Genomic DNA, 24,673 nt, shown 5'->3' on the forward strand with positions numbered 1-24,673 from the left:
ATACATTTATCATATTTCTATAACCTTTTCCCATAATTGATTGTTGATTAGTGTTGTGGTTCTCAGTTGGGTCCCTCATTAATGGATAAAGGTGTCATATGGCTTCTTTATGATCAGTTGTGCCCAGTACCTTTTGATGCCTATTGATTTAAGAATCCTCCTTCAATGCTGGCAGAACTACATAATTGAAAATAAAGAATTAAATGCCAAAATAATTATTAAATTTGGGGTTTTTAAATAATTTATGAAGATAATATTGTTGACTTAAATCTCCATAGTGCACAAAAGGAAAGGGCCACAGAACTCTTTAGCCCTATCTAGAACACCCAAGCTCTATCTAGAATACCCAAGCTCTATCTAGAACACCCAAGCCCTATCTAGAACTCCCAAGCCCAATCTAGAACACACAAACCTTATCTAGAACACACAAACCCTATCTGTGGTGCTTGGAGATATCAATAGTAATAGAGCTGTGAAGTAAGTGGAGTGTTGGCATTTTAAATGCTCTAAAAAGTTAGTGACCATCTTCAGTTTTGGAAATATGAACACCCAAACTCAGACACCCATTTTTGTAATGCTTAGATTTTTTTGTGAGTTAATAGGTGGGGGGACTGTCATTTGTTCGTCAGAGCAGAGAACAGTTATAAAGAGACTCTCCTGTTCATACATTCCAGACAGCCCATTGAGTTGAGTAAAAACTGTAATACTTCTATTCTCCTGTGGGGGTGCAGCAGGGAAATTGACACTTGATATCAGCTTCCCTTTTAGATTACATGTCAATTAGACTCTTTCTGATCATCTTATGATCACACACCCTTCCAACAAAAAGACTTTGACAACTGTTTTGAAAGCCTATCTCCTCTTAAATCCTGAAAACTGACTTGTTTTTCTATTTACTTCCCACCTAATTTAATTTTTCAAGCTGTGGGAAGCTGTGATCGGAGAATGATGTTTGTTACTGTTTTTATTTTGGATACCTGTTGTATGACAACAGAATTATGGGACATGATCATAGAAAAGCACAAGAAGGTATGATGAAAAATTGAGCCCTGGAAAAGACAGCGTTACAAATGACGATTTCCTGCTTACTATAGAGATATTACCCAGGAGGCACTTATATACAACTCTATGGGGTTCATATTTCTATTTTTTGTCTTCAGAGACTGGGTGGGGTGCGAAAGAAGACATCTGTATTATAAATGTCACATAGTAGGTGGGGAGTGGACAGAAATTACTAGGAATTTTACATTTGAACCCAGGAGCTTTACGGAGATTTGTCCTACCTGGTGTAAATGCCGCTCTTCTCCTGAATCTGCTGTTGTTTTTCTTTTGTTCCTTCCCTTCTTCATTCCTAAGAGACGGCCTTCTCGATCTTCTATCTATATGTTGTATTTTTACCAAAATGAGTGTGGTCCTCAGCTCTTCTCTCTGGGAGTCTTCTTCAGGATCACACCCAGTTGGATAAAAAGACTAGATTGATAAGAAGAGACCATTCTAGGAAGGATGCAGGAACAAAAGAAAAATAGTTCTAGATTTAGAACCACAGTGGTGCTCACACAAGGTAAGAACAAATATTCATATTTATGTAAAGCCGAGGTCCACAACCTGTGGCTCAAGAACCACATGTGGCCCAAAATGCGTGGCTATAGTGGCCTGCCAGCTTGGTGCATTAGCACCTGGTCCAGCAACCAGTCATGAACAGAATGTCTCCCGATGGTGACTTTTATGAGTAGTCCTGCTCAGAAGTGCAGATCTAGATGTGCATATATTGGTGGGGGAGGGGGAGAAAATAAGTATAGTGAGATAATAGAGATGATACTGTTAGTTAGAGGAGAGCTTGACATGACAGAACCAAATGAGGGTAAATGGGGAACCCCTGGATAAAGGTGTACTGCCTCTTTGGAAGGTCTAGGTGTGCTTTATATGGGGAAGCTTTGTCTGTCATCATACCGCTAATGGGGGCTCTTAGTATCACTACTATGTGTGGGTGGGCATGGATGTGGAATGCGACCATCTCTCAGAGTTGAACGTGGCTCTCTAGGTAAGAAAGGTTGGGGGTCCGCTGTTGTAAAGTGACAGGTCCTCTTTAATTCTTTGTCTTGATTGTTCATGTATAAGGGGTTAGATTGATAGTCATTTAATGGTGAGGTGGTGCTAGAAGATCAGAAGACTTGGCAATATAATTAAAAAAAAAATGGCTGGCTATGGTTGAAATTTTATGAAGCACTCCCAAAACAAAGTTATTATTTTTTTCTAAATAGGCCTGTAATGTAGTGTAATTGTGGTAAATGCGTAGCAATCTCCATCTTCCCTGGTTTCCAGAGCCTTTCTGCTCCTCTTCTGGATCACGTGACTTCACATCTGACTGCCCGGATCACACTGGGCTTTATGTGTGACCCAGAAGTCACTTTCACAAAGTAAGGCTATGGACGCTCACGCTAAGGCTCCATAGGCATACACTGGAAGGAGTAGCACTGCCAGACATTGCAGCCCCTGTGTGACCCGACAAAGGAGAGGACCCAGAGGAGGGGCAACACCGAAAACTAAGGAAAATGGAGATCACTGCATATTTTAATACAACTACCCAACATTGCACACATATTAGGGAGGTTTAGAGGATAACACTTTGTCGGGAGCACTACATTATGTTATCGGTTACAGAAGGAACAACAGCTGTGGAGCATAAACTGCTGCTTCATCTCATGAAGTACTCTTCAGCCGAAGCATAATGTAGGCTGATCCAGGGACAAGGACAGAACATTAGGGCTTCCAAATTTACCCTTCAATGTCACATTTATATATACCCATTCTATCTTTATATATACTATTTATATGTGTATATATCAGATTTCATCACTCCAGAAACAGAAGCCAGTCCTTTGTGCTGCAGGGAAACCTCCATAGCTTTGCCTGTGTGTTTCCACATTAGTCTGTGCTCCTTATTGCACGTTGCTGCTCATTCGCAGACCTGGGCTTGTTATTACAGGTTATACCTGCTGTTTTTTTACATCTCTGCTCATCCGTTCTATTACACCCCGCAGTTCTGTAGTTCTCCACTAGAGGCCGATGTTGAACATATACTGAGCAGTTATTTGTAGATGTGAGCTCAGTATTAGACTGGTGCAGAGCAGACAACCGTATATGTTTCCTCATCCAAGGGAATTGGAACCATTGTGCAAATGACACTCTGATCAGTGTATGAACAGCGTATGATCAGAGTATAATCCAATTCTCTTGGATGAGTAGAAGAGGGAGAGAAAAATGTCTCCATCTTCTGCTTCTGTCAGTGCATGGAAATTAGACTGCACTCAGATGTCATCCGAGTTCAGTCCAATGATTTTTACCGACTCATTGACTTGTATGGCTGAGTGCAATCCGAATATCAGATCAAACTCGGGCATACAGCAATTTTTTCCTCAGACCGCCGCTGCCGAAGGAAGAAATTGTACAAGTGCACTGTCCATCCGTTGTTTTGTTTGATCGCAGTTGGACCGAAAATACAGCCCTTTCGTGTCCTTATGTAGGCCCATTTCTCTCTATTATGTACTGGGTCTACCAGTGGATAGTGGGGGCCTCTCTGCGACTTCATGCCCCCTTATAGGGATCCTAAGACAACCCTTTAAACGTACATGTTCATCTTTTGATTATTGCAGAAAGTTGCTTGGATAGCAACTCCACTCATGATCTTGAAAAATCAAGTGAGTTAATCAGTATAAATGAACATCCCTTGTCTTAAAGGGGATAATCTACTAACATGTTTAAAGCATTGTTGTTCAAGTCAAAATCCAAAACAAAACCAATTTGTTTTGGATTTTGCTGCCAATTATATCAATACAGAAAGAAAGTAAAAAAAAAAAAGCAAAAAAAAAAACAACAACAAAAACTACTGATTGTAGTCTCCTGCCGGCCTCTGTACCTCCAGCCACCAGTGATCGCCTGTTGTCATATGTGACTGATTCAGCCAATCACAGGCTTCAGTGCTCACACGTGACAGCGCATCAACTCTTGAGGTCCTTAGATACGTCCTGGATATAAGGAGCGTAACCACAGAAGCGAGGGTAGCTGGTGCAGACTTTCCTACGGTTTCCTACGGATCTGCTGCAGGAACTCACTGCATAAAATCTGTCTTGTGTGAATGTAATGTAATTTTATGCACTTAGAGAAGCAGGTCTACTTCGCCCCATTCAGGGAAATAGGGCTGAGCTGCAATACAAGAAACATCCCGTGGACAATGGTGGCGCTGTTCATGGAGAAATATGTTTTCCTAATCTCCAATCTCTATAGATGACCCTTTTGCAATGTATAGTGCACCAGCCTTTTCTACTACCTTACCACAGAGATCCTGTAAAAGAGATTATATAATGACCCCATAATAAAAAATAAACCATTTCCTAGCCGCCATTCAGACCCTTTTGTGTCCAATGTACTGACGCTGACCTCTGTGTGTCTGACACCTGTATCTCTTTAAGTGAGTCATTACATGGCAGCGCTATATGACATTTAATGCTGACCTCCAGCCGCATACTTTCACTATCAGCGGACGATGATATTTCTTTATTTTTAGGGCTGCCCTTTGGGTTGTGTATTGTCTTCGCAATCTGTAAAGGTTTTCTAGAAAATGGAGTTTAAGGCCTTGTTCAGATTGTGTGTTGGGTAGCAGTATGCTGGCAGCCTCCTGCCTCGCAGTTTGGTGGCTTTCCCCTCATTCACTTGAGGGGGCAAAATACAACTAGGGAAAAGCTGCAAACAGTTCTATGAAGGGATATAGAGGCTGTGACCCCGTTAACACTGGTCTGTCCTGGCTTCCATGGGTAGACTGGTGCGGGCGGGATTACTGGGAACCCTTAGGAGAGGGTAGTCAGAGGGCTACTATGGGCGAATCATCAGTGGCATACGGTCTAGCTCACACATCAAAGGGATTTGTGGGCCATCGTGAGCGAAGGAACCAACTCATGCCATTAATAGTGCCAGCCATTAGAAAGTGCCAGACAAAAAGTGTCCCCATTAGCAGTGTCGGGTTGAGAGTTCCACGCTGCCTGAAGTGCTCCTATGACCAATATCAGTCAGAGAGTGCCCAGGTTAACAGTGTCCCTATTATCGGTGCAAGTCGAGAGTTCCCCCATTAATGGTAACCATTGGTTATCCCATTACCAGTGCTAGACCAAGAGTGCTCTCATTAACAGTGTCAGAAAGGCAGTGGCTGCCCGAGTGTTATCCAATTAACAGTGTCAACCAAAGAGCCTCCATTAACAGTGCCAGGGAATAAGGGCAAGACAGCGTGCCCCAATTACCAGTGTCAGAAGAAAGAAAACCAACTAGAGTACTCCCAATAACAGTGCCAAGTGCCCCCATTAACAGTGCTAAAAACTGTGCTCCCAAGATAGTGTCAGAGACAGAATGCCCTTATTAGCAATGGCAGACAGAGAGTGTCCCTTTACCAGTGCCATTTCGAGAGTTCTACAAGTAACAGTGTCCGTGAAAAAAGGCCCCCATTAACACCGCCAGGCAAAGTGTGCAGCTATTATCAGTGACTGCCAGAAAATGCCCTTATTAATATGCCCTTATTAATAGAGTCAGTCAGATAATTCCCCCATTACTACTGGTCCCAGTGTCAGTCAGAGATTGCCCACATAACCAGTGCCCAATAAAGAGCACTCCTCCAAACAATGCAAGCCGAAGAATGCCTCCATTAACATTGCCAATAATGAAGAGCCTAAGTTACCTGTTGCAGCCAGAGAATGCCTCAATCAATGGTGCCCTTCAGAGACAGCCCCTACTAAGGCTGGAGTCACGCTACAGCGAGATACGGCCGAGTCTCGCAGGTTAAAACCAAGCTCTGGCACCGGCACTCCATAGCGGAGCGTGCAGCTCCATGCATTGCTGTGCGGCTGCATGCTCCACTCCGGAGTGCCGGCGCCAGAGCTTGGTTTTAACCTGCGAGACTCGGCCGTATCTCGCTGTGTGTGATCCCGGCCTAACTCTGACATCCAGAGACCCTCTTAAACAGTGGGTCCATGGGACTGTCGGCACTGGGTGATGGCACCACCTGTACAGAGGCATTACCTACAATACCTCCAGTGCAAAAAACTTCATTGGGACATTTGGTTTTTTTCCCGGAATATCCCCCTCCAGTATTAGATTCGGGAAGCCTTTATGGTTTTGATCTGCGCATGGATTGTCACCTTTCTGTGGATTTACAGGAAATCTCTATTATTTCTGATAACCCTGCTCCGGGAGTTGGGGCAGGTCAGGCTTTAGTGTAATGGCATGCTTGTAGAGTGAGGCCCCGGCTATATATACTTGCACCGGGTCTAATAATAACGTACATCTTTCTATTTCTGTGGGGAATTCAGAGTGACATCTTAATGATACTCTGCAGATTGGTGCGCAGGGTTTTCTACCTATCTACCAGTCTGGATTTCTGCAGGCGTATAAATAGACATGTTTTGTACTCTGCAGCTTTATTAGATGTTTATGTCGTTGTTTAGATCATCTTTTGTTACTTCCCTCCTTAAAGGGGTTTTGCGCTTTTAGAAATAGTGATCACCATATGTTTCCAGTAAAATAACAAAATCAGGTAGTACTCACCTTCCCTGGGTCCACACCCCACCGCTGCTGCGGTCTCATTGTTTTGGCTGCATTTGTGATGTACTGGTCACATTGACAGCTCACATCACCACTACAACCAATTACTGAGCTTAGTGGCTCGAGCCATTTACTCTGCTGAGCCACTGAGCTCAGTGATTAGCTGCAGCAGTAATGTGAGCTGTCAATGTAACATCACCGCTGAAGCCAAAACACTGAGACAATAAACTTTTGGGATCCACTTCTCTAAAAGTAAAACCCCTTTAAATTGAAAATCCAATTTAAAGATATTTCCTACCATAAGAATCACTGGCAAACTGAACAGATTGGCTATCAGTGGGGATCTCCAGTGCTGGTTGAAGTGGTTGTCCACTACTTGGAAAACCCCTTCTGAATCCCTGTGTTTTCCCCGGTAAGATAATAACACGTATTCTCACCTCTGGTGATGTCACTGGCTATCTCAGGGATCGCATGACATTGTTATGTCATGTCATCCCTGCGGTCAATCAGCGCTGGCTTCATTCGCCTCTCCTCCGGACGAATCAATATATCTAGAAGAAGTGATAGAAGAGCTGCAGCCCCCGCTCCCTCCTGATGTCTTTATTCGACCATTTTAGAGGACAGTAAAGTCGGCGAAGATTAGCCGCAGTGATCACGTGGCAACAATCACAGGATTCCTGGGAAAGCCAGTGTGGACACCCCTGGAATGGCGCTGGCCCCAGAGATGAGTACAGGTGTTATTATCTTACTGGGGGGGAAACATACGGATTCAGAAGGGATTGTCCGAATGGTGGACAACCCCTTAAGAAGAGTTAGTCACAACAAGGGTCCCTTTGCTTAAGGGAAACACTTTCCCCTTTGCCATGTTAGAACACACCAATATGGCATGATTTTACATTGAGCCTGTGAAGCACTAATGTCTGTGACAGTCGGCCACTAATGTCTGTGACAGTCGGCCACTAATGTCTGTGACAATTGGCCGCTAATGTCTGTGACAATCAGCCGTTAATGTCTGTGACAATCGGCCCCTAATGTCTGTGACAATCGGCCACTAATGTCTGTGACAATCGGCCGTTAATGTCTGTGACAATTGGCCGCTAATGTCTGTGACAATCGGCCGTTAATGTCTGTGACAATCGGCCGCTAATGTCTGTGACAATCAGCCACTAATGTCTGTGACAGTCGGCCGCTAATGTCTGTGACAATCGGCCGCTAATGTCTGTGACAATCAGCCGCTATAATGTCTGTGACAATCGGCCGCTAATGTCTGTGACAATCGGCCGCTAATGTCTGTGACAATCGGCCGCTAATGTCTGTGACAATCGGCCGCTAATGTCTGTGACAATCAGCCACTAATGTCTGTGACAATCGGCTTCTAATGTCTGACAATCGGCCGCTAATGTCTGTGACAATCGGCCGAAAATGTCTGTGACAATCGGCCGCTAATGTCTGTGACAGTCGGCCGATAATGTCTGTTACAATAGGCCGCTAATGTCTCTTACAATAGGCCGCTAATGTCTGTGACAATCAGCCGCTAATGTCTGTGACAGTCGGCCGATAATGTCTGTTACAATAGGCCGCTAATGTCTCTTACAATAGGCCGCTAATGTCTGTGACAATCAGCCGCTAATGTCTGTGACAGTCGGCCGATAATGTCTGTTACAATAGGCCGCTAATGTCTCTTACAATAGGCCGCTAATGTCTGTGACAATCAGCCGCTAATGTCTGTGACAGTCGGCCGATTATGTCTGTTACAATAGGCCGCTAATGTCTCTTACAATAGGCCGCTAATGTCTGTGACAATCAGCTGCTAATGTCTGTGACAGTCGGCCAATAATGTCTGTTACAATAGGCCGCTAATCAGCCACTAATGTCTGTGACAGTCGGCCGCTAATGTCTGTTACAATAGGCCGCTAATGTCTGTGACAATCGGCCGCTAATGTCTGTGACAATCGGCCACTAATGTCTGTGACAATCGGCCGCTAATGTCTGTGACAATCGGCCGCTAATGTCTGTGACAATCGGCCGCTAATGTCTGTGACAATCGGCTTCTAATGTCTGTGACAATCGGCCACTAATGTCTGTGACAGTCGGGCTGTGAAACTCAGACATATGTGGCTTTGTTGCAGTTTCACACCCACACTAGGTGGGAGCTGCTGCCATTTCGGATATGCATCACCGTCGTTAGGATCCACCTTGACATGTATGTGATACGTCAGCAGTGCACATGGTGGGATAGCTGACAGCTTTCCTAGTTCATGTTGCCTCATTTTCTTGTTCATATACTGGAACTAGGATCTAACGATATCTTGAAGCTTCTGGGCCCCAATGCAAACTTAACAGGGCCCCCTACCCACCATGTGCCATTTATAACACTGGTGTGTGCGTATATGGCAGAGGGGTCTTTGAGGTGGAACTTCACACCATTATAAGGGGAATAAAAACCCTGTCCTGATACAAACATGGGACTGTCGCTGAATGACGGCTCGTTCACAATTGAGCAGTTCTTCATTAACCCCGACATACAGCCCATTCTCGGCTGACTAGATACAACTGGTTATAGACCGTCATTCCCTGCCAATGGAGCTGTCAGCACCATGTCTCCTCTTATCCACTGCAGGCTATACCCTTAGAGACCACTTATAGTCGTCATCTCCTGCTCACTGCATGCCTCAGTACACCCTCCACCTGCCAAACCGCAGTGAGGGTCCGAGCTCATAGACCCCCATCAGTATCGTCTTCTGACATGTCTCTGTCAACCACATCTTGACAGGTGTAAAGCATGCCCCCCATCTCTAGATGAAAGTGTCATCTGCTGCCCGGTGCTGACTGGTGCACAGACCAGCCCTTGTTTGTGTCGTCTGTCAGAGAATAGAAAACCCGAGGGTCAGGACAGAGTGGTCTTCCTCCCCCTCCCAGATGTGATGAGTATTCCAGCATTTCTCTCCGTCTGGTGCGCACTGGGCATACATCTTGTTGCAGGCGGATCTTGCCATGGAGGATTGTTTGCTTGGTGGGCTCTATTGTTCCCATGCATTGCACCGCATGTATGGTAGTACTACGACTAACGACAGAGAAAATGTTGATTGTTGGGTCCCCGTCCATCAGGACCACAGACAGAATGATTGCTTTAATGGTTGGATGGTTAGCGCTGATCATTGTGTCTGTGGTCTCTGTGCTGATGCTCCCCACTTGCCCTCCTCTCTTTATTCCCTGCGCCCTCTCCCTCCGCAGTGCTTGCACTCTTCTGCACTTCACGCATCTTCTCCCGATCTCATTATTGTGTGCTGCTCTTTCTCCATCATTTGTAACTTTGTTATGGTCTTTTGTTTTCTTGCCCTTTTTGCTGGTTGCTGATCCATCCTTTTTGGCTGCATTTGACATGCCCCTGCCTGGTGTAACACCCGGGCCCTGTTATTCCTGAGCAGTGGTTGCCCCCCCACTAGCGCTCTCTCCTTTCTCCCTCTGCCTCCTTCTCTCTCTCCTGTCTATTTATATCTGACTCCTCCTATACTGTGCTATTTCAGTCGCTCTGCTGCAGAGCCTTCCACTTGCAGCCCAGTGTTCACTAGGCAGGAGGGGGAGGGCAGGGTACAGGCCTAACTAAACCTCCCAGCACCCCTGGCACTGGCACCCATTGACCCGCCACCAGCGCCACCTCCTTCCCTTTGGATATGGATTATCTGTCCTCCGTGGGTACACTGTGCCTTTTTTAAAGAAGATCCCGAAACGGTGGAGTTGTTGGGAGTTAGGGTGTGCTTCCTTGGGAAGAGGGGAGGGAGGTCGGCTGGTTGTTGGTAGCTGGCAGCAGAGCGGGGTCCGGGAATGTTGCTGGTTCCCAGAGTCCTGGCGCTGCCTGACATGCTGCAGACTATTTATGAGACAGAGCCTTGTGTGTCCTCTGCAGATGGTGGTAAGGGGCGAGAGCCAGCGTTGGAGCTCCTCAGCCGGGCACAGGGGCATGCCATGCCCGCTGCAGGTGAGAAGCATGTCCTTACTCCATTCATAGGGAAACTCATGCCTCATCCATTCACCTACCTCCCCGCTCTCTTCTGTGCTGATTCTACAGCCTGGACCAAACTCTTACACAGTTTCTGAAGAGATGCCCGTACGCTCAATTCCATACGGTGACACAGTGGGTTGTCTTCTTACTTCCCGGTCTTGCCCTCACTTTAGAAAGCTGCCCTAAATACATCTCAATGTTGCATCCCGATCACTAGTGGTAACCATGTACCTTCATCATCACCCGCCGTCCTGCTGATCTCCTGTTACATCCATGTTCTCACCTTGTGTTCCCCATCCCGCAGGGATCACCGTATCGCCTGATATATGCCACCTGTACATGGTGGCTGGTGCATACATCATACTCTATTTTTACTGTCACTGCCTCCCCCTTTTGCTCAGTACTGTATCCTCCCTAGACAGCAGCCTTCATACAGAAACCATCTCCTGCAATTCTACCTGTATATACAGATCGCCTCACCTTCTAATACACAGGTATCCAGCAATCGCACATGTACCTCCTAATACACAGCAGGCGAACAAATACCTATCCTAATACACAGGGTGGTTTACAGCACAAATCTTTCTTCTCCTAATACAGAGGACACCATTCCAGATATTACTGCTAAGATATAGATATCAGAACATATACCTCCATCCTGACCACAATACATAGGTGTCAGGTCTTATACCTCTATTATATTGTTTATAGAGATTACAAATGTCAGTCGGCATCCTACTGTTTGTATACAGGTAACAGGTCATATTCCTATATCCTCTTTCTAATACAGAGGTATCATATAATGCAGAGTTATCATGCCATATATCGCTCCTGATGTACAGGTATCCCACCATGTGTCCATATCCTCCACGTCTCAGATCACATACCTACATAATCCAACTAATACAAAGCGATCATCACATACATCCATATCTTTCTCATACATATGTTTCTACGCCTCCATCTCCTTCTAACACAGGGATTATAGCACATACCTATCTCTTTCTCCTGGTGTGCAGGCAGCATTTACCCATTTACTCCATCTAATAAAATGTATCAGATGATGTACCAATATCCTCACAATACAAAGGTTTCATGGCATGTACCCTTATCTATCGCACACACAGATTTCTGCCCATTTACCTCCTAATACAGGGATCATAACATCTATCCATAGATTTCTTCTGATGCGCAGGTAATAGATCATACGCCCATGTCCTCCGCCTAATAAATATCAGATCTTATATAGATCAGAAAATACACCTTCATTCGCCTCCTAATACACAGTGATATGCCCAAATCATCTGCCAAACACATAGGTACCGTGACATACTGTATACCAGTATCTATATCCTTCTCCTAATACACAGGCATCAGGATATATATTGTACCTCCACTCTCCAGATAATACAAGGCACATAACTCCTTATACACAGGTACACTCTGGTAACCGTACCCTCCAGACATGATCTCCACTATAGATAATACTTCTTATATCTTACTTCCTAAGTACGGTAACTTTTTTTTGTTCCAATATAGAGTGTCAGGACACCCTCCCTTTCTTATCTTTACAACATTACCTCTCCTCCTAATACGCACGCATCAGGGGTAAAACATAGTATACAGATAGAAGGGTCATAATATGCAAGGCTCGCCCCTCCTAATAATACATGGGAGTCAGCTACATGTGTATCACTCATCATGTGGGTTTCTTTACTGCACTGATATAACAGTACGATGAAACAAATGATGCGTTTTCACCTAACACACAGGTGTGAAGGCATGCATGAGCTAGATGGGGGTATTTCTGTGTATATGCTGTATGTCAGAATTTATACATGTAGCAATGTATACGTAATTCATGTATGGATGTGTGTATTGTGTACGGTTATATTGATGTGAGTGTGTGTGTAATATAGCAAATCTATATGTTGAATGTATGTGTGTGTATATATATATATATATATATATATATGTGTATGTACATAGTTGATCTCTTTGTACTGTAGATATATAGGTTATGTAAAAATGACTACATAATACAAATATGTATATGTGCATTATTCTGTATGCGTATATCAATGTGTGTAGTGTGTATTCATGCAGGATTTATGTGTACTTTACATGTGCATATGAAAGTAATATATATAGAGATATATATATATATATATATATATATGTGTGTGTGTGTGTGTTCTTCATATATTGTATGTATTATGTATACTCTAACCATGTTGTTTTTACTTTTTTGTCATGTACTGATATATATTTGCATGTATTCTGTATGTTTATATGTTTGTGCAGTACATTTATTATGCATGTATTAATGTATGAGTACTGTATGTGTCTGTGTATTCCACATGTGCATTTGTATGTGTACAGATGTGTATATATATATTGTATGCATGTGTATTTATGTAATGTGTAAATTCATTGGTGTGTATGTTTATTTTATGTGCACTGTATGTATGTGCGTTGTGTTTATGGTGTCTGGATACATTTATCTATGTGTGCTGTATCTCCGTTTCTGCACTCTGTGTGTTTATCATGTGTTGTCACACGTCCCCCAGTGTATAAATATCCCACATGTTTCCAGAATAACACACGTGTGCTGGACATTGTGTGATGTGTGATGCTCTATATATAATTCCAGCTGTGTATTTTTAGCTGCACTGATGTCTGCAGACAGAAGGAATGCTGCACACATACTGCGCCCCTCTCATCCCCCTCCCCATGCCAGTATGTGTGCCCAGATGAAATATGAATCCACCATTCTCCAAATAGGTTAAAAGTGGATTAATACTGTATTGGCTACAAAGAAAATCTATAGTGTCTCCTAGCATTCAAGAACTGTGTATGGCAATGAGACATGGATGTTATAGTTTCTGCTTTTATTACTAAGGGCTTGCTATACAGTAAGTGAGGAAGTCTATATAATACATTGTATATATTCAGTAAAAAGTGTTCGTTTATTTTTACAATTAACAAAATGTAAAATGTATGAACAAAATCAATTTAATCAAATCAATATTTGGTGTGACAACCTTTGCCTTTGAAACAGTTTGTTTTTTTAGGCACACTTGCACACAGTTTTGATGTATAGTATCTCGGTAGGCAGGTTGTTCCAAACATCTTGGAGAACTAACCACAGATCTTTTATGGATGTTGCCTTCTGGAGTGCCTTCTGTCTCATCCTGTAATCTCAGACAGAATTATTGATGTTGAGATCCCCTGGCTCTGTGGGGGACCATATCATCACTTCCAGGACTCCTTTTTCTTCCTTACTCTGAAGATAGTTCTTAATTACGTTGGCTGTATGTTTGGGGTCATTGGTCTGCTGCAGAATAGATTTGTAGCTAATCAGACGCCTCCATGCTGTATTTCACAGCATTGAGGACACCATTAATCTTGACCAAGTTCCCAACTCCATTCAGCCCAAACTTTGCAAGAAACCTTCCTATGTTTCATTGATGCCTGCAGATGCTGAATATTGAAGCTTTTGGCATACTAGACTCATTGGTCCAGAGCACCTGCTGCCATTTTTCTGCACCCCAATTCCTATGTTTTTGTGCATAGTTGAGTCACTTTGCCTTCTTTCTATATCAGAGGAATGTTTTTTGACTGTAATTCTTCCGTGAAGATCACTTCTGGCCAGACTCCTCCAAACAGTAAATGAGTGTAGCCTGGTAGGGGGTTGTTGCCAGTTCTGAGCTGATGGCACTGCTGGCCATCTTCCAGTTTAGAAAGAAAGTAACCATGATATGCCTTTCATCTGCTTCACTAAGTTTTCTTAGCCATCCCATGCTTCTAAGGCCATCAACGTTGCCAATTTCTTGGTATCCTCAATGCTGAAAAATAAAGACAGATACTTATCCATCATGCAAAACCATTTGATTAGTTCCAGATTTGTTATGCAAAAGAATAATGACCCCAAACATACAGCCAATGTCATTAAGAACTATGTTCACTGTAAAAAAAGAATAAGGAGATTCAGAAGTGATGATATAGCCCCCAGAGTGCCCGGATCTCAACATCATCGACTGTGTGGAATTACATGAAGAGAAAGAAGGATTTGTATAAGCCTATACCACAGATCTGTGGTTGGTTGTCCAAGATGTTAGGAACAATCTCCCTGCAAGATCCTTCAAAAACTGTGTGCAAGTACCTAGAAGAATGTTATACTTTGATGCTGTTTTGAAGGTAAAGGCTGATCACACCAAATAATGATTTGATTTAGATTTCTCTTTTGTTCATTCACTTTACATTTTATTAATTGATCAAAATAAACTATTACAACTTCTATTTTTGAAAACTTTCTTATTTTGATAAGCAAACTACCCAAACCCATTTCCCTTAGCAAGGGATAGGCCACACTTTAAATATCAATGAAACATACTGATCTTTGTAGACAATACGCTACATCTAGATAAAAAAAAGTGTGATAGAAACACTCATTAAATAAAATTCCAATCTTATTGGCTGGTTGTGAGCAGTGATATAATGTAGCGTTATGTGCAATGCAATGGCAGTATCTGTAACTGTAACTATTTGCTTCAGTCTGCATTTCTAATGGGACTTTGCATTGTGCAAAGCACATAGCAATATCGGGAACTGCCTTAGTGTGCCTTTTGTCTTTTTTGTGCAGATTAAATACGCTATAAGGAATTTCTCTAATGAATATATAAACAAAAAAGAAGGTTGATAAACTTTGGTGGCACTCTTTCTAGAGCATAAGAGGAGTATCTCTATATATGCGGAGCACACAATTTACAAATTGATGCAGTTTTCCACTATTCTATTTTGTTAGTAGTGTAACGTTAATTTGAATCTATTTCATATGAATTACTACCAATTAGGCCATGCGGTTTGTTGCAATATCTATGAAAAAAGGTAGATTTTACTGAGAAATATAAAACTAAATTTAAAAGGATAATTTATCTCTGTATAATAATTATATGGTGTATTTTCAATGATATCTTTTGTCTTAGATTTTCTAAGATAATTCCATTGAAATTGCAGAAAATATTTTATGCACAATTTTGATATGCAGCTTACAATATATGTCTATCTTTCATGTTCCTTGAACTTTTGTATTCGCTAAATTTCGATCTTTTGTATGATATGAGGCACTTTTATTTTATATGTTGAAATAAAAATTGGAATTTTATTTAATGAGTGTTTCTATCACACTTTTTTCAGCTTTCTTATTTTGTAGCATTTTTTTTCTGCTTTTATATGTGTCAATACTTACATGTTAAAGGGATTCTGTCACCCTCTGGGACGTATATGATTTATTCCAGGCACCGTATGCCCCGAATCCTGGAAGAAATCATTAACATAAAGAAAGAATATAACATTTCTCAACAACAAGACTAATATGGGCATACAGGTAGGACTAGTGTAACATTTCTAATACCTGTATGCCCAATATTAATAGGTCACATACAGTACGTCCCAGGTGGTGGCAGAGTCCCTTTAACTTGCAACTATATCTGCTTAGCAAATCTGCATCTATATCAGACAAACAAATAGATATACGTATACTTGCATGTATATCATACATATCAGACATATATTTGAAGGGTGCTTTCACATTGCGTTTATTACATGCTCAGTGGCCGCATGGGGACAAACCCCTCCTGCAAATCCAACGTATGTGCGACGGGGCCATAGCATACGGTATAATGGTGCCCCCACACACAGTATAATACCCCCACCGGTCCCTCACACCTAGTATAATGTCCTCATTGTCCTCCACACAGTATACTGCCCACGCAGCCCACTGTCACAATATGATGCTACCACAGGCCCCATAACCACAGTATGATGTCCCCACAGCTCTTCCCACACACACAGCACGATACCGCCGCACAGGAATCCCACTTGCCCATGTGACCTGCATCTCTGCTGAGCAGGTAGCTGTTGCCAGTAACGTGACTTGAAAATATCACATGACCATATTCCCTGCAGGTCTTTCAGTCTCTGCCCAGACAGAATAGTAAAGTTGGGAACTGATGGCTCCCTGCTCCACCATTCTATTCAGCTGTACCTGTGTTCTAAGGACACAGATACAGTCCAAGTTTAGACATATCCCTGACCTCCCGAGACTGCTCCCCAAATTTGGCACAGTCCCACTGGATCTGGGATATTTGAGATGCTTGTTTATATCTGTGTGCATAGTATATTAGGCAAACCCACTTGTATATATACATAAGAGTACTTGCCTGTTTATCTGTGTCTGTAGTCCTCTTCCCTCTGAAGAGATTTGTATATCAGACAAACAAACATCCATATATATATACCGGTAAATGTATATTGTATACCACAGAAGTGAGTACACCCCTCACATTTTTGTAAATATTTTATTATTTCTTTTCATAGGACTACACTGAAGATCTGACACTTTGATACAATGTAAAGTAGTCAGTGTACAGCCTGTATAACAGTGTAAATTTGGCGTGCATCTAAATAACTCAACACGCAGCCATTAATGTCTAAACCGCTAGCAACAAAAGTGAGTACACCCCTAAGTGAAAATGGCCAAATTGTGCCCAAAGTGGCAGTATTATGTGTGGCCACCATTATTTTCAAGCTCTGTCTTAGCTTTCTTGGGCATGGACGTCACTAGAGCTTCACAGGTTGAGACCGAAATCCTCTTCCACTCTTCCATGACGACATCACAGAGCTGGTGGATGTAAGAGACCTTGCGCTCCGCCACTTTCCATTTGAAGATACCCCACAGATGCTCAATAGAATTTAGGTCTGTAGACATGCTTGCCCAGTCCAGCCCCTTTACCCTCAGTTTCTTTAGCAAGGCAGTGGTGGTCTTGGAAGTGTGTTTGGGGTCGTTATCATGTTGGAATACTGCCCTACAGCCCATAGAATCATAGAATCGTAGAGTTGGAAGGGACCTCCTGGGCCATCTGGTCCAACCCCCTGCTCAAAGCAGGATTCGCTAAATCATCCCAGTCAGATGTCTGTCCAGCCTCTGTTTGAAGACTTGCATTGAAGGAGAACTCACGACTTCTCGTGGCAGCTTGTTCCACTCATTGATCACTCTAACTGTCAAAAAGTTTTTTCTAATATCTAATCTGTGTCTCCTCCCATTCAGCTTCATCCCATTGCTTCTAGTCTTTCCTTATACAAATGAGAATAAAGTTGATCCTTCTACAATGTGACAGCCCTTTAGATATTTGTAGACAGCTATTAAGTCTTCTCTCAGTCTTCTCTTTTGCAAACTAAACATTCCCAAATCCTGCAACCTTTCCTCATAAGACAGGGTTTGCAGACCGGTCACCATTCTGTTCGATCTTTTCTGAACTTGCTCCAGTTTGTTGATGTCTTTTTTAAAATGTGGTGCCCAAAACTGGACACAATATTCCAGATGAGGTCTGACCAAAGAGGAGTAGAGGGAAATAATGACTTCACGTGATCTAGACTGTATGCTTCTGTTAATACATCCTAGAATTGCATTTGCCTTTTTTGCTGCTGCATCACACTGTTGACTCATATTCAGTCTGTGAATCTATTAATATACCCAAGTCTTTTTCACATGTGCTGTTGCTTAGCCCTATTCCTCCCATTCTGTATATGCTTTTTCATTTTTATTGCCCAGATGTAGTACTTTGCATTTTTCCCTGTTAAAAAACATTCTGTTAGTTGCTGCCCACTGCACCAGTTTATTTATATCTTTTTGAATCCTCTTTCTCTCCTCTCTAGTATTAGCTATCCCTCCTAGCTTTGTGTCATCAGCAAATTTAATCAGTTTACCCTCAATTCCTTCATCTAAATCATTGATAAAGATGTTGAACAATACAGGGCCCAGGACAGAGCCCTGTGGTACCCCACTTGAGACATTCTTCCAACTGGATGTGCAGCCATTTACGACCACTCTTTGGGTCCGATCACTAAGCCAGTTATGAATCCACCTAACAGTTGCCTTGTCCATTCCATACTTAGTCATTTTTTCAATAATGATTTTATGAGATACTTTGTCAAATGCTTTGCTGAAGTCAAGATATACTATATCTACAGCATTTCCTTGATCCACCCAATCAGTGATTCCGCCATAGAAGGAAATTAAGTTAGTCTGACATGACTTATTAGTTACAAACCCATGCTGACTCTGTTTAATCACTTCATTCTTATCCAGGTACTGACATACATGTTGTTTAATAATTTGTTCAAAGATCTTTCCTGGTATAGAAGTCAGACTCACTGGCCTTTAGTTCCCTGGGTCCACCTTCTTCCCCTTTTTAAAGATAGGAACAACATTTGCTCTTCTCCAGTCTTCTGGGACTTCTCCTGTTCTCCCAAGAATTTTCAAAGATTATGGAGAGGGGTTCAAAAATTTCTTCTGCTATCTCCTTCAGTACTCTGGGGTTTAATTCATCTGGACCTGGAGACTTGAATTCATTTAGGTTAACTATGTGTTTCCGCACTATCTTTCTGTTTATAGATATCCTGGATTCTTCTATTCCCTTAATAGGATAGTGAAGAACAGTTGATGTTACATTTCCTTTCTGAGAGAAAACAGATGCAAAATAGGTATTTAAAAGTTCGGCCTTCTCAACATCCTGTCTTACCATTTCATCATTTTCATCCTGTAAAAATCCTATAGCATCTTTGACTTTTCTTTTACTTTTGACATATCCCCAAAATCCTTTATTATTGCTTTTGACATCTCTTGCAAGCCTCAATTCATTTTCAGCTTTAGCTAATCTGATTTGTGCCCTGCAGTTTCTGCAGACAGCATTATATTCTTCTTTAGATATGCCTCCCTCTTTCCATTTTATAAACATTTTTTTCTTCCTTTTTAGCATGTGCTTAAGTTCTGTGTTCATCCATCCTGGTTTCCTTAAATGCTTCCTATTCTTCCCTCTTTTCGGAATTGTTAACAATTGTGCTTTGAGAATTTCATTTTTCAAGATTTCCCATCCTTCCTGGACATTTTTGTCTTTAAGGATATCCAGCCATTGGTTCCCTCCAATTCTCTTTCTGAATCCCTTAAAATCTGCCTTTCTGAAATCTAACCTTGACGTCTGAGTCTTCACAAGTCTTCCTCCTCTAGTTATCCAAAATTCTAAAATAGCATGGTCGCTACCTCCTAGGGTCCCAGCCACTTTTACCTCCTCAACCATTTCCTCCCTGTTTCTAAGGATTAGATCCAAGGTAGCAGTTCCCCTTGTTTTCTCCCCTACCTTTTGGAAGATAAAGTTGTCAGCAAGAGAAGATAAGAATTTCCTTGACCTGTTAGTTTTGCCTGAAAGAGATTCCCAACAAATGTCTGGATAGTTGAAATCTCCCATGACAACTATGTCATATTTTTTGGAGCACTTGGCCATTTGATGCATAAAGAGTTCATCCATATCTTCAGCTTGCACAGGCGGCCTGTAGTAAATGCCTACAATGGTGTCCTTTCCATTGTTCTGTCCTTGTATTCTTACCCAAACAGTTTCCACAGAACTCCCAGTCTCTGAAGCTTCAATCTCTGTGCAGATATACGCGTTTCTAACATACAATGCGACACCTCCTCCTCGTTTATCAAGTCTGTTTCTTGCAAATAAGTTGTATCCTTCTAGCCTTGTATTCCAATCATGTGTATTGTCCCACCAAGTTTCAGTGATTCCAATGACATCATATTTCTTTTCCTGTGTTAGTAGTTCCAATTCTCCTTGTTTGTTGCCCATGCTTTGTGCATTAGTATAGAAACATTTTAGTTTGTGATTGGTTTCTCTTTCTCCAATACTTTTATTAATTAGATTCTTTTGTCTTTGTTCTTCCTTTCCACTTCTAATAGCAGAGTTCTCAATAGCATTTGTCAGGTGTATGGCTTTTTCTGGTCTTTTGCTTCCCTTCCCATGTTGTTCTAGTTTAAAGCTCTCCTTACAAGTGTAGCAAGGCGACTTCCAAATACCTGTTTTCCAGTCTTCGTAAGGTGCACCCCATCTCTAGCAAGTAGTCCATCGTAAAGGTAATTCACTTCGTGATCCATAAATCCAAATCGTTGCTGACGGCACCATCGATGTAGCCAGTTGTTCACCTGCAGAATCTTATTCCACCTCCTTGTTCCATGGCCATCCACTGGGAGGATGGAAGAGAAGACCACCTGCGCTCCCAGTTCTTTCACTTTCTTGCCTAAGTCTTCAAAGTCACTGCAGATGGTTTCCAGGTCGTTTCTTGCCGTGTCATTTGTCCCCATAGGGAGCGGAACGTGTTCTGCTTCAGTCACAGTACATGTTGGCATTCATGTTTCCCTCATCGAACTATAGCTCCTCCCAGCCGGCAGCACTCATGCAACCCCAAACCATGACACTCCTTCCACCATGCTTAACTGTAGGCAAGACACACGTGTCTTTGTACTCCTCACCTGGTTGCCACCACACACGCTTGATACCATCTGAACCAAATAAGGTTAGCTTAGTCTCATCAGACCACAGAACATGGTTCCTGTAATCTATGTCCTTAGTCTGGTCTTCAGCAAACTGTTTGCAGCCATTCTTGGCAATCATTATTTAGAAGATGCTTCCTTCTGGGATGACAGCCATGCAGACCAATTTGATGTAGTGTGCGGCGTATGGTCTGAGCACTGACAGGCTGAACCCCAAACCCCTTTAACCTTTGCAGCACTGCGGCAGCAGAGGTCGCGCTACATATTTTTCAGAGGAGTAAAAATACTCCTCCCAATATTTTTGAGGAGTATTTTTCACCACGGAGGAGTACACACACACACACACCATTGCACAGACCACCCCACACACATACACCATTGCACAGACCACCCCACACACACACACACACACATACCATTGCACAGACCACCCCACACACACACATACCATTGCACAGACCACCCCACACACACACACCATTGCACAGACCACCCCACACACACCATTGCACAGCCCCCTCAGTGACATAATCCATTTGTTACACATATGATTGCTGACGCTCAGGAGCCAATTGTACACATCGTCCATGATAACAATGGATACAAATCAGTGCCCCCAGACACCGGTGGTCGGCTCTGCCTATAGCAGTCCAGCAGATGACAGCATGCACATACAGGTCACTGGCCACAGGCCTCAGCACAGCGGCAATAACAGCCCCCCTCCCCCTGCGAGTCCCCGGGGATTAGTACCGTACAGGCGACCTTGCTATGGATGGAGTTCGCCCTGCACGACCACTTTCCCAATGTTCCCATGCAGTACACTTACCACGCACCGTGCACGCAGCTGCGGTCTCCCACCTCACAGAAGGATGATAACGGTGCAGCCGGTCAGCGTCTTCCCCCCGGTAATCTCCATCACTGTCCTCACTCCTCAGCTCTGGCCGCACACACAACGCTGTGTGGGAGGGGCTAACACAGCACCCGTGACGTAATCTGCGAGACTCCACCAATCCGAAAACGAGGCGGGGAATCACTATACAAACCCCGCCTACTGACGCGAGTCGCTCCGCAACATCTGATACTGCCCTTTTCCCAGCTCCGTCCAACTCGCTGCCACTGTAGCTTAGAACGATGCGTCCCGTGGACGTATGGTACTAATCTGAAGGCGTTTTTTCGACTGCCTGTGCGTCATAGACGCCCAGACAGGCGTTAATGCGACCTCTGGCTGGCAGCACTCATACGTCTATTGTGACAGCCTCTGGATATGATGCTGAGCAAGTGCACTCAACTTTGGTCGACTATGGCGAGGCCTATCCCGAGTAGAACCTGTCTTGTAAAACCGCTGTATGGTTTAGGCCACCATGCTGCAGCTCCGTTTCAGGGTTTTGGCAATCTTCTTATAGCCTCGGCCATTTTATGTAGAGCAACAATTCTTTTTTTTTTTTTTTCAGATGCCTAGAGCGATCTTTGCCATGAGGAGTCATGTTGAACTTCCAGTGACCAGTACGGGAGAGTGTGGGAGTGATAACACCAAATTTACCACCCCTGCTCCCAATTCACATTTGAGACCTTGCAACACTAATGAGTCACGTGACACCGGGAGAAAAAATGCCTAATTGGCACAATTTTGCCATTTTCACTTAGGGGTGGACTCACTTTTATTGCCAGCGGTTTAGACATTAATGGCTGTGTGTTGAGTTATTTATTGGCGCACCAAATTTACACTGGTATACAAGCTGTACACTGACTACTTTACATTGTATCAAAGTGTCAGATCTTCAATGTTGTCCCATGAAAAGATATAAAAAAAATTTACAAAAATGTGAGGGGTGTACTCACTTCTGTGGTATACAATATACATTTACCGGTATATATATATGGATGTTTGTTTGTCTGATATACAAATCTCTTCAGAGGGAAGAGGACTACAGACACAGATAAACAGGCAAGTACTCTTATGTATATATACAAGTGGGTTTATATACATGTGCCTCTCTGTAGCTGTTATCCTTCCAGCCATCCAGCCATGCTCCCCAGTTCCCATGCATTCACACTTTCCACCATCTCACTTGCTCTTCATGCAGCTGTTTTTTATGTCTATATTTAGCTCTGTTTTTCAGAGTGATCACAATGAAAGTGGTAAAAGGTGATTAGCCTGCACCCTACAGGCTTTCTATCTCCTTGTTTCTCCTCCTTTTTTCGTCACTTGTGTGTTATTATGCCATTATAGCCATATCCTTACTGTCATGTTTTTTCATCGTTACATATCTATCGTAACTATTGTATCGTTTGTAAGAACATTACAAAATTGGGTGACCCTATTTCACAGATTATATATTTATATAGCGCCCAGCATAAATGAGTACACCCCAACAGATTTGTCAGAAAACCTTTAGCTTCCGTTCAGAATAAACATTTTCAGTGGGATACTATGCAGCAAAATACTCCCACAAATGTGGGTCATTGATTGCGAACAAGATTTATTATTTTGTACACGGCAAAAAAGTAATTTTCCTAACAGATTAATTGAAGACGATGTTGCAAAAATGAGTACACCCTCAATCAAAGTTTTAATGGCAAAGCTAAAGTTTAGACTGGAAGATTCTAATTAATAATTTAACCATAGGTAAAGTCTAATTATTCATGAAAAAGGTGTCCGGCAGACAGTTGACAAAAAAGGGCATTAACTTAAAAAAGAAAACCTCTTCCATTTCATGCTGTCAGCAATAGCACCACATGGAAGAGAAATGTCACAAGACCTGAGAAAGAAAATTATTTCTTTACACAAGAAAGGTGAAGGCTACAAGAAGCTTTATTTATCAGTCAGAGTACTGTGGCAAAAGTGATACAAAAATGTAACAAATATGGAAATAACCATCTTACAGAGATGTCCATGCCGACCACGGAAGTTAACATTTAAACAGTTAAGTGTTCCTGTGAGAAGGGTTGAATAAAAATAAAATAAATTTTACTGCAGTTAGCTAAAGAAGTAGAAAGCCATACTGGGGTGAGTGTTTCCCATGATACAATACTGCATTTACTGCAGAGGAATGGCAGGCATGAGTAGTGTCCGTAAAGGAAGCTTCCCCTAAAGCGCATGCACAAAAAGGTCCCACCTAAAAATTGCCAGGTCCATGGTGAAAAATACGACATGTAAATGTTTGGGCACCCCTGGTCAAAATTAGTTATTAGCGTTTTCAAGTTGCCCTTTCCTCAGTCTGAAATGTAATTAAGAAATGACAGTTAACAGGAACAGTGGAGGTCAAGATAAGGTCTAGAAGACCAAGCAAAGTTTCAGTGATAGCTGCTTGTATGATTGCTAGAGAGGCAAATCAGAACCCCTGCTTGAATGCAAAAGACCTTCAGAAAGTTGTGGTACATTGTTCTACTGTTCAACCTGCACAAATTTGGCCTTCATGGAAGAGTCATGAGAAAAAACCTCTTCCACGTCCTCACCAAAAACATTCAGCTTCAGAAGAATGCAAAAGAACATCTAAACAAGCCTGCTGCATTTTGGAAACAAGTCCCGTGGATCAATGAGGTTAAAATAGATCTCTTTAGCTACAATGATAAAAGGTATGGTGGAGAAAAAAGGGCACAGAATTTCAGGAGAAGAACATCTCACTAACTATTGAGCATGGGGGTGGATCAATCATGCTTTGGGTTGTGTTGCAGCCAGTGGCACTGGGAACATT

The 24,673-nt window shown here is 42.6% G+C and overlaps 1 protein-coding gene across 4 annotated transcripts in view; it reads left to right on the forward strand.

Moving 5' to 3' along the window:
- HDAC5 (histone deacetylase 5) overlaps positions 1 to 24,673 on the forward strand; it is a 159,188-nt gene that overhangs the window by 82,363 nt on the left and 52,152 nt on the right. Inside the window, exon 3 of one of the 4 annotated variants that reach the window (XM_073572779.1) lies at positions 10,493 to 10,564. The exons of 1 other annotated variant lie outside the window; for it this stretch is intronic. In XM_073572779.1, the coding sequence (XP_073428880.1) occupies positions 10,493 to 10,564 (72 nt within the window). Of the gene's footprint in view, positions 1 to 8,883; positions 10,565 to 24,673 lie in introns of those variants that run through there. 2 more of the 4 variants (XM_073572777.1, XM_073572778.1) reach the window with 2 other exon arrangements.

The sequence above is a fragment of the Dendrobates tinctorius genome, unplaced genomic scaffold (assembly GCF_039654945.1).
Source record: "Dendrobates tinctorius isolate UK_male_01 unplaced genomic scaffold, ASM3965494v1 ptg000032l, whole genome shotgun sequence".
In the NCBI taxonomy this organism is placed as follows: domain Eukaryota; kingdom Metazoa; phylum Chordata; class Amphibia; order Anura; family Dendrobatidae; genus Dendrobates; species Dendrobates tinctorius.